The following is a 17,967-nucleotide window of genomic DNA, read 5'->3' on the forward strand; positions in this document are numbered from 1 at the left end:
TAAAGTATAATTTTCTTTATTCCTTTTACAGAAGTGGTATTTAAAATGTACACACATTACACTGGCTCATAAATAAAACTTTTCAAAAAACTAAAAATTACCATAGTTGATACAGCTAAGAATTGTCGTCATATATTACAAAGCAGTAGGAAAAATGATGAGGCTTGGTAAAAAGTGTATGAAAGTAGCATTTTTCTCATTTCATAATTATATATATGAAAAATTCCCAAGAATTTCTGCACGGTATGGCAAAGCCAAGTGCTACATACGTTATTCTAAACAAGTGATGTTTCATTAGGAATTCCACCAAATCTGATGTCCAACAACATTACTTTATTTGTCTACGATGAAATGTCCTATTATGTACAAAAAATGTACTCTTCCGTTTGTCACAATTTGTTAAAAACAGTGATCTATTGCCTACGGTAGGAAAGTTATTTTCTCAACATGATTTTTCAGTGTCAGCCATATGTACGAATAATACAGAAATATTGTGGAGACAATATTTGTAGGATTAAGGTTGAAAATTTTCCTTCTTTTATAAACATAATGCATACAATATGTAGCATCTCTTTGTAAAAAGTCCTAAGACAATATACCCTACACACAAATACTTTTTCCTAGTTTCTAAGAAGCATAAATGGATGCCCTTCTCACAATGAACAATTAACTTCCTTTTGATTTCACATTGGTTAAATGACAGCATCTATGTACAAGAGCATAGGCTTTCTTAGAGAAAATTAACCCCAAAGTATCTGTACACCTGAGCCTGTACTTATAAGAAAATTGTGGTCAATAGCAATGTCTAAGAGAGTAACAGAAAAGGTTCTTGCATAGCAGGGTGAGGTTAAACCCAAGGAAAGCTTATCCATAATCAGATAAATTCCGGATCACTGAAGGGCAAAATTGTGAATTAGTGCAAAATCTAGTTGAAATGGGTGTAGAGCTACAGAAACCAACTGCTGCTGGTTTATGATGCACATATAAAACTGTAATCAATAGCATACATGACTGGTTGTGGAGAGCAATTAAAAAAAAAACCCTGTAAAGCTTGTCTGTCTGTTGGCTTCTTTTATCATTTTACATACCTTTCCTAGTAGAAAAGCCACAAAATGAAATACACTTTTGAGACCATTATTTAACCTCAAATGATCATTTGCACATTACTATCTCATTTAGCAACGGGCAATGATAATTCTCACACAACCCCTTCATCATCAATGCAAAATTTGTGGCACCACAATAGAATGTTATTATATTTGATTAAAAACAAGTAGAATCACGCTTGGGAGTTTTGTCCATCCTTTCCCCTTCCCATATTTCCTCTTCCATACTATTGTAGGATTCTTACAATTCGGAACAAACCTCCAAAACCTCACAAATATGTTAGTGAACATTCAAAAGACACCTACATCTGTGGAGAGAACAATGATCTCCATTTATTTTGTTTCATATACATCCATATTTTGAATTTTTAATACAAAAAGAAAAAAAATTAGAATCTGACAAATGTTTACAAACAAGATACCTTCAAATAGATTTTACTCATATCAGTCCGGTGCAGAGTAAATGACATTGTACTGTTATATTGAAGGCAACAGAGTCTGTAGTCCATGACCATTTAGCCCAAATTTTATGCAAACTTAATTGTTTTCATCTACCATGAACGATAAACTCATAGTTGATTCCCAGTTTGTTTGTGCACATGTGTACATAGCAGCTCCTTTCATAGAAAGAAAAGACATCTAGAGGTCATCTTGTACTTTTACCTACAGGAATCATGGTAAGATACAGAATGGGTTACATATAACCAGGGCTGGGGTTTATAAGAAAAAAATAATTAGCTGACAAATGAGGGCAGCAATAAAAAAGCGTCCTTTTGCAACAATAAATAAATACAGTCAAAAGTTCTCTGTGTGGACTTTAAACCAGCTTCTTCACTGAAGAACAGATGTGGCATTTCCATGGAGTTAGAACTTGACCCCATTTCACGGTATCTTGTTTTCTCTTGCTTGTTTTCTCTCTTGTCCTTCAACAAAACATTTTCCTGTTTCTGCCACAATAGCACAATTTGATCTTGACAAGAAAACGATGCTGCTGATTTTTATTCTTTTGTCCTTTGGACAAAATTAGCCGAGAATATAGTCTGATGTGACTGATAAAAATGCAGTTTACATCAAGACTTGTCAGAACACTCTGACTAAAAACCTCTGGCTTCCCAATTAAAAAATGTCAGACAACCAGATTCTTGCTGTTTGTGTTAGGGTAACACGTGGAACTTTAAGAAGCTGTAGACTGCAGTTTGTTGTTATGAGACCTGCAGAATGCAGAAAAGGGGAACAATTAAGCACCCTTCATTTAAGAGACCTCAGCTGCTTTAAGTGGATGCCAAGGGCCTGTCACTCAGCTGGGAATGCAGCCATGCTGATGCTCCTGTTCATTTTCTGTAGACAAACACCATACACAGAAAGCATCTTTGACCTTTCACTACATAGACAACTTCAGGTATGTACAAACACATGAAGTTCAGTTGGAATACCCAAACATCCAAAAACATCACATAATACTTGAGGGAGGCACATATAAATACTATGTACCAATCTACAGTGCTTTGGGAAGTGGCTGTATCAATGCATATTTATTGGTAAAAAGTAAAATATCACAATTTTCTTAAAATTCATCAAATTCTGTTTTTGGAAATTTTTATTAAAGGAAATAACTGATATTACATAGCTTCTATTACGAATATTAGACTTGGTTTGGTACAGCATTCAAGGAACGGTTATTTTATTTTCCAACACAGCTGATAGCAAATGATTGCTTCCACATTAAAGCGCAGTTTAAAAGTAAACAGCAAGTATGGATTTTAAAAAAGAGATAGTTAATGACATGGTACAATGAAAGAGTAAGCAAAACATCCAGTTCTGATTCCAGTTAGAAAGGTCAGACTAAAGTTATCACAATCTGCAAAAAAAGAACATGGGTGGTATAAATGAAGCGGTAATGGGAGTTGCAGCCAAACAATAAATGCTGATAATAAAATAAATCTGAGAAAGGAATAAATGACAATTTGAAAAAGTCAACTGCCAGTTCCCCATCCCATTATTATGCCCTCTTTTGTCCTCACTGGAAAGCAACCACAAAACACATGCAAGAACATCTGCAGGTGTAGCAGCCACCAGGAGCAGCAGCTATCTGCGTTGCAACACTAGGGGACCCACTCAGCCTTGGCACAACTCAGCCCTGGCACAACTCAGCCCTAGAGACCACGTGCCCTTTCTAGGGAAGAGCTGGGATAGACAGAAACAGGCATCACTAGCAGTGACCCTTGTTCTCCAAGTACGTATGTGGAATTTCTTCACTAAGGGGAAACCAAGGGCACAATTCAGTCCAAGTTAAACACTCGAATCCCACTGATTACAGTGGGGAAGATGTAAGCAGGTACTTAACTCTCCCATCAAAATTAATAGAAATTGAAAGTACCCAACTTTAAAATGGGGCAGAGCTACAGTTAGAGTGGAATCCCAAGGACTTTTTCTAGGGCATAAGTACTGAATAAATATGCTTAGGCTGCTAGAAAGACTTCTGGGGCACAATGCAGCTAAAGCATCAAACTGGTTTAGATTGCTTGCATTCCAACATTCAGTTCCTTTGCAAAAATTTACACCTTCCTCATAATGCTGTGTTGCTTGTAATTGAAACAAAACTGCCCTGTTATTTCACAAGGACTGCATCTTTAATTTGATAAAGGCCTAGACAGCCAGTACTTCAATCACTCCACTCATATGTAGGTTTATGTTAATGGCAAAGGGTTTGGGAAGAACCAGACATTAAAAAAAACTGGGAATGTAAGTTTCTAGTGGTAAAATGTATGCCATGCTAACAGAAAGGCATGCTAAGGAGAAAGACTACTTACCTGCTTGCTTTGAATCCTTTTAGTTTCTGTACAAAGAATGACTCAAGAACCTCTGCACACTGATAAAAAGGGGAGTCACTTGGATTGTAGTAACGACAGTTATCAAATATTTTGGTCATGTCGGCCACAAACTCAGTCACCTTTTTGTAGTAACGTTTCAGTATTCTTTCTTCCATTGTGGAAAGGTCTTCAAAATAAGCAAATGTTATTCAAAAATAAGATGTCAGTAACCCATACAATTCATCCCACATCCTGAAAACATGGAAGAAAAGAAGTGTGTGCTTGACTAGAGAGTCATTAACATATGTGTTAGAATATTATGTAACACTAGGTAGTAGGGAGCAAAAGGGAGAAGATGGGTGGAGCCATTCATCAAGTACATCCACACCCTGGTCACACAACGGTAATGGGCCCTTAGCTACAAATATTCACACTTTTGAAGACTCAGTCCCACAAGGGCATTATGAAAGCTATATTGGAGAATTTACTAAAGTCACTTGACATCCCAACTAGAGGCAATTTGGATTCTCTAACCTTAATTTTCTGCTTTGGTTTTCCTCAAAGCCATTATTACATATAAACATGCTTAATTTGCAGCTCATGTACTCCTACAGATTGCTTCTTATTTCAATTCATAACCCTTGTTTGAATGTTTCAATTACTTGCCACTGAAATACACATACAGCTACACAAAGAACAGACTGTGATAAAAGTCCCAGTTCTGCAACTGCCACAGTGACCATTGAGAATGAAAAGAAAAAGAAGCTGAAAGGAGAAGAGAGGAAAACACATACCATCTTGCCTCATGAACATTCTGATAAATAAACTGTCAGAAAACATAACAGTTTCTTAAACCTAGGTGAACAGTGTCCCTCAACATTCACATACGTATTCTATGTGAAGTCTTTCTATAAAGGCATACTCAAAAAGAACACACAGAAGAAAAAGTGTTAAAAATATTAACACAGGGCTCAGTTGCTAGCCTGATGTCATAGCTTTACTAAAGCTTAAGTGGATGTGGGCCTGGTCATCTGGATGGGAAACCACTGGGAGCTCCATGTTAAGAGCTGGGTTGTTTGGCATGACATGAGAGCATGGGACTGTAGGTTGTTGAGGGGAAACAACCCAGAGTTTTAACCCAACATACCACGGACGTCACAGAAAACAACTCAGGAAAGGGGGCATTCCTGGGTTGTTTTGCAATCTGTAAACAAAGCGAGTGGTCGTAAGGCCATGCGCTTGTTCCCACACAGCCCCAATCACCCATGGCTTGTTATGTGTAAACCAGCATTATGTTTTCATTGTTGTCCTGTTGCTGTATAAACTGCTTGTGGAGATCCCCCCTGCACCCCAGCTCACTCAATTCAGCAGGATCCCTCAACCCTGTGTAGCATTTTCAGGGGACATGGAGGGGCTGCTGGGGGGGGGATCCTCTTCCACCAGCATAGTGAGAGATGATGGGAGTTGTAGGTGAAAATATCTGGAGGGCCACAAGTTGCCTACCCCTGGCATACAGATCTAAAGAAGAGGGAGCCAACCAAGCTTCCTGAGGTATCCTTGTGCCGTTACTGAAAAGGTCCTGTCCCATGTCTCAACCAACCATACATACCTCTGAAGGCAAAGAGACACAGAGCATGTCTTTCAAGGACCATTGTAAGGGGTGGGCAGATGCAGGTGGGGAAAGATGGTAGTCCTCCAAATTAAATACTGACTCAAAACTCAATTGCTGACCCAGTGTCTTCTAACAGAGGTCCTGTCTTCTCAGCATACTGAATGAAGCAGTCTCCTTCATTAAACTGATAAATTTACATCTGCATTTCACTCTGAACTTGCTAGTTCTAATGTTTGACAGATTGTGTCCTAAATCAGTACAGATGTAAGGTTCATGTACAACTATCTTTTCAATTTGGAATAACATTTGGTTCTACAAAGACAGATTTTAAGCTGATTTCCAACTCAGAATCAGATTTCTTTTCCACTTTTCACTTGAGCTTTACCTGGGAGGGGATATCCAAGTAAATCTTAAAACTTTGCTTGTATTTGTTCTTCTGTTTCTTCTTCTTCTATGGCTTTGGCCTCAACTGAACCTATTTCCTCTGATGGCTTCTTCATTTGCAGTATCTTCTAATCCTGTCTTCTATTCGTTCCTAGTTCAGTTTTTTCTGTACTATCTGGTTCATAGATGTAGCCCTTTCTTGGAGTCTTTTGCATTTACTTTTTACAACTTCACCCCTCTTCATCTTCCACCTACTTTTGTTCCAATCAAAAGTTGGAACTTTTCTGTTCTTTCTGTTCTTTATTTTTTCATTCCAGATTCCTGAAACACCTGATGCTTGCTCACTGTCTTTCCCTTTTGCTGTTTCATTTTTTTTATTCATTGCAATGTAGTTTTTATGTCCCTCACTACTGAATCTGCTCTGATACATGTTTCAAATTATTTTTTAAGCGCAGAATGTGAGGACCTTTATTTTATATATCATCAGTTTCAGTCTATCTTTCTCCTTAAGCTTCTCTTAAAACTAAGTTAGCTATGATTTTTGTGCAGATCATCTGCAGAAATTTCACCACTTCCTTATCTTTTTCAGGTGTTCTTGCTGTGTCTTGCTCTGATCTCATTTTATTAAACAAAATGTTTCTAAAATGAAGCTACTTCTCTGCCCTCCATTATCTTCTATGGGTGGGTGGGTGGATATGTCAGGTCTGATGTAACCTATCCTTCTCAAGTGTGTGATCTTTGTGCAGATACGGAGACTTCTTTGTTTTTTTTGTTCAGGCCACTGCTGATTCTTTTCACTTAGTTTCAACTTTGTAATCTCTCTGAGTAGCATTCTCCCCCCCCACACACACTTCTGCTATGAAAATTATGGTTAGCCCCTTAATTCTTTCACATCTTTATTATTGCAATACTTTTCTCCTTGGTCTTCCTGTTTCTCATCTTCAGCCTCTTTTTTACTGTCTTTTCTTGTGCTGTTCTCATTTGTTCTGCTTTTCCTAATCACATCCCTTGTCTATTTTGTTCCTTAATCTTCTATTTCTTCTTTTTTGTTCATAGCACTCTATTTCCTATCTTACTCCTTTTCTCTTTTGAGTTCCTTTTCCTGGGAATGCACTCGTTTCTGACATCTGGAGTGCCCCACTGCTTCCTGTTTTTTTAAAAAGTACCTAAAAATGAGTAGGCCTTTATATCTTAGCCATCCTCTTTTCTCCCTTTTGTCTGTCTTCTACTTAGATTATAGTTAGAGCAGGACACAGTTTTTGTACTGTGCTTAAATAATTTTTAAACATTATTTATATGTTGTTGTTTTTTATAAATTAGTACTACACTCACAAAGAGTGAGCTAGAAAGGTTATTATGATTTTATTATGTAATGGAATTGCTTATTTCTCTTTAGATAATTAATGTATGAGAGACTGAAATATTTTGTGCTCAAACAGCTATGTTTCAGTGTGTAATAATAAATCCTTCTAATCACAAGCTTGGGTGATTGAATGCCTATTTGTTTGGAAGTGATATGGGCCCATCCCAAAATAAAAGAGTGGTTTCTACAAATTAAGAGGACACCTTGAGTATGCAGAAGTAAATAGTTTGCAAAATAAAAGAACACTTTTAAAATGCCAGAAGAGCTTGACAAGGGCCTGTTAGCTTCTAGGATGTATGGCATGTTGATGGCAGTTGAGATTATAGATAAGCAATAGCGTAGCTCTCCCCATTGGCTTCAGCGTGAACCTAGAAGTTAAATTTCTAGACAAATGGTTGGATCCAGATTTATCCATGTGTGACTAGGCTGGTGGAAGAGGATCCCCCCCCAGCAGCCCCTCCATGTCCCCTGAAAATGCTACACAGGGTTGAGGGATCCTGCTGAATTGAGTGAGCTGGGGTGCAGGGGGGATCTCCACAAGCAGTTTATACAGCAACAGGACAACAATGAAAACATAATGCTGGTTTACACATAACAAGCCATGGGTAATTGGGGCTGTGTGGGAACAAGCGCATGGCCTTACGACCACTCGCTTTGTTTACAGATTGCAAAACAACCCAGGAATGCCCCCTTTCCTGAGTTGTTTTCTGTGACGTCCGTGGTATGTTGTCTCATCTCTCACCATTGGCTATGCTGCCTAAAGCTGATGGGATTAGCAGGGCAAAACATCTGGAGGGCCAGATGTTGCGCACCCCCTGCTTTTGGCAAATGTTCAGGTCATTCTCACCTCACCAGGCTTTTCAGTCATTTTTACTTTTCTACCCTGCTGCTAGAACATTTTTTAGTGTTGTTCTGGTTTTTAACTCCCAGGTTTTTTGTGTTTTATTGTTATATAATTCTGTGTGTGTGTGTGTGTGTGTGTGTGTGTAATCTATGTTGTACATTGCCATGGGAGCTTTTGTAGCCAGAAGGTGGAATATAACCCTTCTAAATTAATAAGTGATTTTTCTCTATCTTAAGCTACGGAGCCATAGAGAAATTACTACAGCTGCAATCCTATGCACAATTACTTGGGAGTTAGTTCTACAGAACTCAATGGGTTCTGTATACCAAGTATATATACACATAATTGTGCTGCACATCTCTCCTTGGGTTTATTCTTCTGTAGGATGAGCATATCCTTAACAATAGATCTGTGGGTGAAGGTAGCATATGTGCACCAAGTAATTCATTAATGCTAATTATTTCAGCTTTGTAATCAAGACACCTGGGAACACACTTACCCATAGGTTCTTTGATAACACCATAATAATCGGGAGCATCATTGGGATCTACTGGTTCTAGGAATGGCCATGCCATCTTGTGAGCCTGTTAGGAAAAGGAGGTACCATTAATTTCAAAAGGCATTATTTCATTAATTAATTTGAAGCCTATTTCACCCTAAACCCAACGTGTGCAAGTTGAACTGAGTCATTTACAGAACTTTGGGAAACTGCTACATACTAACTGAACTTGGTTTTGTGAAGACGCCTGCTCTGACATCAGAGGATGCTTCTTTTCACAGGAATCTGTTCAGGAATGTTTTTCTCTTTCATGGACTAATGAAATTTTATTACAACCCTATTTAAATATGTTGGGGGACTAAATTAAATTACCTTTTCTGGCCTAAGTCTTAGACAAGGTTCGGACGAACCGATAACCCATGATGGATTAAATAACCCACGGTGGTTTATTTAACCCATTGTGGGTTATTGTGTCATCTGTCAATAATTTTTTAAATCCACAATAGCCTATTTGCCCCAAATAACCCAGTCTGATAACCCACAGTCTGCAGGAGGGGTTATTTAACCCACTGTGGGTTATTGTGTCATCAGGTGGGCACCTTGGGTTACTTGGGTCGCCTACAGAGTTGTGATGCAAGAGAAGTTCAGACTGCTGCTGCTCTGCTCCTGCGGGCATTCTGTGTTAAGGAAACAGCCTATATGGGCTATTTCAGTAGTGTCTATGGGGGGGGGGGGGGAATGTGAATTGGGAACACCTTAAGTTTGCAGGATTGGGACCAAGCTTCATAAGCAGCCTCCCCTAGTCAGTAGGCACCCAATGCACCATCAAAACCCTGCACGATAACTCACAAAGCAGTGAAAATCCTGGTTGCGCCAAAAAGGGGGTGGCAGCTATAACACCTGTTTGCAGGATCAGGACCAATCTTTATATACAGCTGTAGCACTCTTTTGCTCATTTGCTACAGTGCTATAGTGCCTTTTCTCTATAGCACTATAGTGCTTTAGTGGAAGAGCGCTACAGCTGTGAATGAAGCTTTGTCCTGACCCTGTAAACCTCCAAGGCTTTATAGCCCCCACCCCATTTTTGATGCATTCGGGATTTTCACTCCTTGGTGAGTAGTCATGCAGGGTTTTGATGGGTGGATCATGTGCTTCCGCACTAGGGGACGCTGGCTATGACATTTGATCCTGAAAACCTCCAGCACTTTAGAGCCGAGCCCCCCCACCCCCTTGTCAGGGTGATGATGGAATGTTGTCAATGGGTGAAACCGCACCACTGCTCAGGCAGGAGGGCTGCCGCAGGATAAGGGGTGTGGGGATGACTCAGATTACGCACAGTAGCTTAATAAGCTACTCACAGTAGTTTATCAGCCAGTCCGTGTGGAGGGCCATCATGGATTATTTAAAAAATAACCTATCGTGAGCAGCTTACGAAGACACCATGGCTTAAACTGACGTCTGAACGCAGCCTTATTCTTACCTGTAATGAACGTAGCACTCTCTTGAGCCCCTCATAATCTTTATCAGTCAAGGGACTGAGTACTGTCATGGCATCTTCCGTTGACTGACACTGCGGACAGACATACTCATCAATGAGATCTGCCTCACTTTGCAAAATACCAACGCAGCGCCCATGATACCAATTCTGACATCGGTCACAGCCAATATAAAATCTGCAAGATCCCAAAGAAAATGGTCAATATTCTTCATCCTGTGTGAAAATCTTTCATTTGTTTAAAAAAACCCTAAACTGAGTGAGGATCTATTCCTCAAATTTGTACTTAAATTGTGAAGAAAAATTGCCAGTATCACCATTATCAACAATTAATCTCAAGCAACGGGAATATCTACAGACCATAACTTTTAATGCTGAAAGGAACAAAAGCGAAGCCAAATAAATCAAACATTTTACATTTGCATACAGAACTGTCACCAAAGGTTTCCTTTTCCTTCTGATCAACTATTTTTCAATATGCTATTAATATATTGGTAGAACATTGGAATTCGGAGTCCTACAGCATATTATGAAAGGGGTAACCGTAAAAGACTATACCACCCAGACACCCTTATAATAATCACCACTCCAGTCTAAACTATCAGCATTAAATTATAAACTCCCACCAAGCTATTGTATTTTGTTGGAAACTTGCAGCCACAAGTCAGTAATATTAGCCTGCTTTGAATATCATCATGTTTTATTGGCAATATTGGAAACCTCACTTTTCCTGCATGGCAATCATATATGATTTAGAGCGACATTTCAAATATTTTTAAGTCACATCACTAGATACAACATATGTCGAACAATATTTCTTTTTTGTTCAAGAAACACATTACCAAACTCAGAGCAGTTTGCTTCCTAAATATTAAATAAGAGGTTCTTGTCAGAACTCACTGTGACTCATCATAAGGTGTTCTGCAGATACAGTACAATTCCTCACTGCTGCCCTCTTGTGCCCGTTTACACTCATTACAGATGTACACATCCATTTTCTTAGCCTCCTTTTCTGTGATGCCAACACATTCTCCATGATACCAGTTAGTACAAAGATCACAGCCAATATAGAACCTAAAAGTATTTACAATGAAAATGACAATGTAATTGTCATTTCAAATGGCATGGCACTTCCTAACCTAACTCTCTGAAATTTTCTGACTTTATTTTCCTAACGACATCAATCTACCCTTCCAAAGCTACTATCTGAAGCTGATGTCGTGTACATAGTTCTACAGGGCCTATTTCTATAGACAGTTGTGTTTAAAAAAAAATAGGTCAGTTGATATGAACTGAACTCCGAAAAATGTGTATGTCTCAACTGTGAATGCACAAAGACAAGGCCAAAGAAAAAAGATCTACATTTTCAAAACTAACCGAGAAGCCACTTGAACACAATGGCGGTTCTTAAGATTTGAAAATGTAGGTCTCAATTTTAAAAACAAAGCAAAGCGCAGACACAACCAGAAGTTACAAGTACACTAAAAGGAGCATGCATACCAGCCATGTGTAAAAATACATATTGGTATAACATGACATGAAGGAAAATGGGACAAGTAGATGTAATTTTAAATTTCTAAGGAACTGCCTGAAATCAGTGGAATTTTACTCTTCAAACGGAAAAATGTAGGCCACTCCTTCAGGTATGTCTATTCTCAGGCAACACTATGTATCAGATCAGATACGGTATGGTAAGATATGAGGTTATAAACCATTCAATTCTGTCAAAAACCTCATACGGGTAAGCTTGCAAATCTGTCACTTAGTAGTATCTAAATTCAATTTGACTACAAAAATTATGGAGAACAAAGGCTATTACCGGAATGTGCCTGTGGCTCAGTAAAGACAACATCAAATCAAAGTTTGGTGTCAAGAATTTGCCCGTCCCCTAGTCCACTACAATTCCCCCCTTTCTTTCCTGGTTTGAGGCAAACCACACATCCGAACTGACAAGCTATGGTTGGTGCTTGCTCTATAAATCACAGTTGTAAAACTAGGTTGCCGGATTGGATATATGGTTTGCCCCAAACTAGGAAGGAAGGAATTGCAGTGTATGAAGGAAGAAAGGCTCACAAGAACTCAAGGCTCATTCCAGGCTTGTTCACATACCACCAAATCTGGTTTAGAATTAAGTCTAATCTGAGCTTCTTTCTCAAAGCTAGCTGAACAAACTTTCAAACTGTCTTTAATTCACTGATCTCCCCTTGGCATTCTATGTAAACATCTGGCTCTAACACAGAACACCTCCTGCACTGTGAGGCTTAGTATGCGTTCTTCTCCGCCCTGCTCAAAAAAGATTAAAAACTGTCTTCTAATATCTTAGAACACATTTACTATGGCTTCCATTCAGTACTAAAAGACTTCCTTTGCAGTATTTTTTGAAGAACTTCTTCTGCTACAGGTCTTTCAAGAAATGGATGTCCCAAATGACCATCTTTTTTTCTGCTTGCCTCCCACTGTGGTCACAACAAACATCTACTAAGTCTAAACAAACAGCTTTGCTACTGGAAGGCCAACCAAAACCATCACAAAGGACTGCTAATGGGTTGGATCTAATGGTGCCACTCCACAAGTTTCCACTCATATTATAGGAATTCTCCATCCTCTCCTTCCCCCTGAAGCCCCCCAGGCACCTCCCAAAACCACTCTGGAGGATTGGAGGACCTCCCAGAGCAGATTTTGGGGGGTCATGTGTGAGGCTGTAGGAGGGAGGAGAGGACTGAGAAGTCCCAGAGTATGTGTGGACATCTGCTTGTACCACATTGTATCCAACCCCATGACTTTAATCCAGAGTAGCATGAGTGGATCGCTACTCAAACAATGAGGTTTTCCTATCCCTGTTCCCCCAGTACAGTACCCTGAACCCCACGCCATTCTGGAGGTTCCCCTAATTGCCAGGAAGAGCAGTGGGGATGAGGTGATAGGAAAGTCCCATAGTATGAGCAGAGATTCACTCACACTGCTCTGAATACAAACCCAAGGCTCAAGATTGATTTGCCAGCCTTTCTTAAATCAACATCTTAAAATACTAAGCACATTACTGCCATAGTGTTTTCTTAATAATTGGAACTGCAACAAGCCTCGGCCCTAAGATATCTTCACTTGGGATTTTAAGTGGAAGGCATAATTCTAGCATAAAACTATATATAGAATGCCGAATGAATAATCAGTTCCCTTCCATCTCATCAACGAAACCAAAAAGATGATACCAGCACAAGACATGAATAGTTTGACTAAATCTAAATGACCATTATGTTGTTACAAACTCTCTCAAAATAAATTCAGAACTAAAAAAATGGAGCACCCTTCTAATCTTTTTGAACAGCAAGGGCCATAGTTTTATATTTATTAAGATATATATTTCAAAAGGAACTACATCCACCAATTCAAGAACTAAATCTGCTTGTAAGACAGGTCTCATGAAAACTAATGGCAGATTCATAGGATCAGAGTTTGGTGTGTTATGTTCAATTCACAAAATGAATGCTTTTTCATCCAAGTGGTTACTTTCAAAAGGGGTTAGATCCAGCCTTAGTCATATTTAAGACTTAGTCATATGGGGGATATGTGGATCAACAACACTACAAGCCAGAAGGATCTTGGAATTGTTGTAGATTACAAGCTGAATATGAGCCAACAATGTGATGTGGCTGCAAAAAAGGCAAATGCTATTTTGGGCTGCGTTAATAGAAGCACAGGTTCCAAATCCCGGGAAATACTAGTTCCCCTCTACTCAGCACTGGTTAGGCCTCATCTGGAGTACTGTGTCCAGTTCTGGGCACCACCCTTTAAGAAGGATGCAGACAAACTGGAGAGGGTTCAGAGGAGGGCAACAAAGATGATCAGGGGACTGGAAACAAAGCCATATGAAGAGAGACTGAAAGAACTTGGCATGTTTAGCCTTGAGAAGAGAAGACTGAGGGGAGATACGATAGCACTCTTCAAGTACTTGAAAGGTTGTCACAGAGAGGAAGGCCAGCATCTCTTCTCGATCATTCCAGAGTGCAGGACACGGAATCACGGGCTCAAGTGACAGGAAGCCAGATTCCGGCTGGACATCAGGAAAAACTTCCTGGACAATGGAAGCAATTACCTAGGGCAACATCAGGACAATGGAACCAATGACCTACGGAGGTGGTGGGCTCTCCCACACTGGAGGCATTCAAGATGAGGCTGGACAGCCATCTGTCAGGGATGCTCTGACTTGGATTCCTGCATTGAGCAGGGGGTTGGACTCGATGGCCTTGTATCTCCTTCCAACCCTACTATTCTATGATTGAAGAGTAGACTTGACTACTCTTAGGGTGCAATTGTATGCATGCTTAGAAAGAAACAAATCTGCTGGGAGTTGTAGGACTTTTTTCTGTCTAAGCACGCATAGAATTATAGCTTTAGTCACAATTAAGTCCCATTAATTTCAATGCGTGTACTTGAAGTATGACTAAATCTGGATGCAGCCCGATGTATTATCTCAACTGCATAGTTTTCCTATATTGTAAGTAATTTATAATGAGCTGGTCTGGAAGTCACGGTAGCAATTCCTGGGTTGTTTAACTCAGGAAATGTGGTGACGAGTGGAGCGCGTAACCCACATGCTTGTTGTTTCTGCTTTTAATTAACAACCCAGTTTCTGGGTTGTTTTGTGACATACAAACCCAGAAACAGATCATGGACAATTGCTGGGTTAAGTCTGGAGTGTTTAACACATCAACAATCCAGGGTTTCAGAGTTCGTATGTCACAAAACAACCCAGGAACTGGGTGTTAATTACAAGTGGAAATGAGCATGCAATGGCGATCCAGGAATTGCCACTGTGACGTGACATGACATGCGAACTGCATCAATATGTTCTAACAGACATTAGCCTGTATTACATTGTTATGCCATTTTCAGTGCAATCCTATACTGGTCTACTCTTACGGAACAGGATGGCAACTTAAATTTAATTTGTGAAGCAGTAACCCTTCACACCTCAGTAAAAAGTACACTTGCCAATTCTTCTAGATTGCACCTGTATATTTTCATTCCTCTACCCACTGTAGTCCAGAAAAATGTACTGCTGTAAGTCAGGTTCTGACCTGAGCGAAATGTAGTACCAGGCAACAAGGCCAGAGAACTCAAATCTTCTAGGACATAAATCTTTATATGATCATTCACAAAGCTTCCCTCTAAAAGGACTAAGGGCGCAATCCTATTGGGATAGGCAGCCACCTCCAAACTCAGAGGCGACCACCTATTCAATGCAGGCCAGGTGGAGTGGAGGGGATCTTACCCTCCGCACTTCAGCCACCCTGCATTCATGGCTAGACAGCCAATTTCAGCTGTCTAGCTGCGGGAAGTCGGAGCGCGGGGGATGATGCAGGACGACATATAGGAAGCGTGGGAAAGGCACTTCCGCCCTCCCCACCCCCAGGAACGCCCCGTTTTCGCTGCTCTGCGCTGCTCTCTACGAGGCAGTATGGGAGGGGGTGGAGGTCGGTTCTCAGGGAACCGACCTATCCTATGGCCATCTAGCCACTGACCAGTGGCCATAGGATTGCGCTCTAAATTAAGAAATGCAGACTGACCATCTTGATGTGCATGTCTCCCACTAATATTGAACAGCCGAAGTAGCTTTGTCAAAGTTTTAGTATTGGCTTATCAATGAGTACTAGGGATTAGAGCCTAACAAAGCAATCCAAGATGCTGAAATGAACACTTCGATACCATGATCACAGCTGAAGTGCCAATTTTTAGTAGAAGTGAATAGAACATCGTTTCTCTAAAAAGACCTTTCAGATGCTACCAACTTTTACTAGTCGTGGTTCTTAATCCATAGTAGCCTGCAAGTCAAAAGCTTTTTCCAGTCTATCAAAACTATTCTGTCCATCACACCCTAATGTGTAATAAATTCTCTTTTCCACTTTATTATTGGGTTGAAAGTATTTCATAGAAAGCTACGTTTTCCATTTTGTTAAGTGCCCTGAGCCCCCAGTTTTAAAAGAAAAACCTAGTAAGTATTAAAGAATCTAAGAAGAAATCACTTGGAACACTGAGCAAGAGGTACTGCAGCACAGTAACTTGAGCTCTACTGGGTTGGATTCAGACTTAGTCATGCTTTGAGTAGGCCCACTGAAATCAATGGGACTGAAGGTAGTCATGAGTAACTTATTTCACTGATGTCATTGGGTCTATTAGTAAGCATGACTAGGTCTGGATCCAACCTATTGAAAAAGAGAATAAGTGTTGCTCTCCTATTTGGAGAATTGTTTTTAATTATAAAATGTATACACTGGCCTTCAAAAAGATTTTCTCCCAGGGCAGAAACACAACCCACAAATATCATTAGAGAATATCCAGAGCCTGTTGAAGAGAATAAGACTGGCCTATAATCCGTTGCTTCCAAAGCAGAGGCAAAAAGACAAAGGAAAGAATAAAAGCAAAATAAAGGATGTGCAATGTGAGACAGATCATACAATGGAAACATGCAAATAGGTAAAATATGAATCACAAAAGCTAACAGACTGGAATTTAGAAATATTCTGAGTGCTTAAATCTTCAGTAATTCTCAGCGACTGATCAAAACTGACACCTAAATCCCAACTCCATTAATCTCCCCAACTACTAACTAAAGGCTAAAACTAAACTAAGTATGATACAAACATGTAACATCCACTACTCACTTAGATTCATCGTAAGGCGTCTTGCAGATGCAGTAAAGCTTTGTGTCCTTCTTGGTTTCCTTTGAGGTAGTAGAAATCATTTTCTTTTTCTTGGATTTCGAAGACGAGGACTCCTTCTCTTCCTCACGCTTTCTTTTATGGGATGAAACAGATGTTGCGACCATGGTTGGTGATGAAACACTGGCTGTGTGTGGCGGTGGCGGCGGTGGCGGCGGTGGCGGTGGTGGAGGTGGCGGTGCCGCCGCTGCAGCTGCTTGTGCCTTTTCTTTTTCCCTCTTGATTTTAGCGAGGTCTTTCTTTAGCTCTTCCTAAAATTAAAAGCAGAAAAGCAACCTACATAAATGCTTACCAACAAGGTCAATCTTGATTTGTACTGTTAAAGTCAAACTTTGATGTAAAATCATACGGTGTAAAGGACATGGAGCTAGTCAATATTGCTGCATGTGCCTGTTTTCTGCACTTTGATGCTGTGAGCTCCCCAAGAGGGATTTCTTGGACCATAGGGGAGTTTCAAGGTTCTGTCAAGAAACTGGAAATCAGCTTGCTACAATGAAGAGAATAAGCCACACATGAAATCGAAGTGATAAGAAAGAGGAAGATTCTGGTTTGATAATGTGCATACCAACAGCATGAAAATGGAATTCGTCTGATGAAGAATCTGTGCCATTTAAAAGAGAATGGAGTCAAATTTATCAATAGACTAACATTCCCTTAAATAGTCATGTGTATAATTTGTGTTAATTTGAACGTCGTTTCTGGGGCCTAAAAAGCAGATCTAACAACAAACCAAACCAAAAAGGAAGCATTTAGGCTATGAAGAGTCATACCCAGAAATGTGAATCTATAGTCCAGGGGTGGGCAATGCATGGCCCCCACCAAAATTCATGGTGGTGGCAAAATAAATTGCAAATTTGCTGAATTTCAGTGGCAAACTGCTGCAGAATGTTTCAATGGCCAAAGTTAATTTCGAAGACCCGTGACAAATTGGCTGCTTTTTTGCCACCACCGAATTCCAGTTGGCACTGGTGGCAGGAGTGCAACCTGTAGGGTGCGTGTGTATGAAAACCTCCCAAAGTTCCCCACCCTTGGCTTAGTCCATTGCTATTATAAATAGGAAATGTTGAGCTCTGGTTCACTTGATCAAAACAGCCCATTGTTTAAGCCACAGTGGGCTGCGTGTGCCAGGAGGGAT

The 17,967-nt window shown here is 40.0% G+C and overlaps 1 protein-coding gene across 13 annotated transcripts in view; it reads right to left on the minus strand.

Moving 5' to 3' along the window:
• BPTF (bromodomain PHD finger transcription factor) overlaps positions 1 to 17,967 on the minus strand; it is a 94,454-nt gene continuing 76,487 nt past the window's right edge. For 5 of the 13 annotated variants that reach the window (XM_084837443.1, XM_084837442.1, XM_084837439.1 and 2 more), the window contains 6 exons: positions 16,776 to 17,083; positions 11,014 to 11,187; positions 10,099 to 10,291; positions 8,619 to 8,703; positions 3,917 to 4,103; positions 1 to 2,317 (listed from right to left, as the gene is read on the minus strand). In XM_084837443.1, coding sequence (XP_084693569.1) covers positions 2,281 to 2,317; positions 3,917 to 4,103; positions 8,619 to 8,703; positions 10,099 to 10,291; positions 11,014 to 11,187; positions 16,776 to 17,083 — 984 coding nt within the window. In that variant the 3' untranslated portion in view covers positions 1 to 2,280. Of the gene's footprint in view, positions 2,965 to 3,916; positions 4,104 to 8,618; positions 8,704 to 10,098; positions 10,292 to 11,013; positions 11,188 to 16,775; positions 17,084 to 17,967 lie in introns of all 13 variants that reach the window. The other 8 variants (XM_084837450.1, XM_084837446.1, XM_084837445.1 and 5 more) reach the window with 3 other exon arrangements.

This window comes from Heloderma suspectum, chromosome 2 (assembly GCF_057233095.1).
Source record: "Heloderma suspectum isolate Gila_16-S chromosome 2, 16-S_ref, whole genome shotgun sequence".
In the NCBI taxonomy this organism is placed as follows: domain Eukaryota; kingdom Metazoa; phylum Chordata; class Lepidosauria; order Squamata; family Helodermatidae; genus Heloderma; species Heloderma suspectum.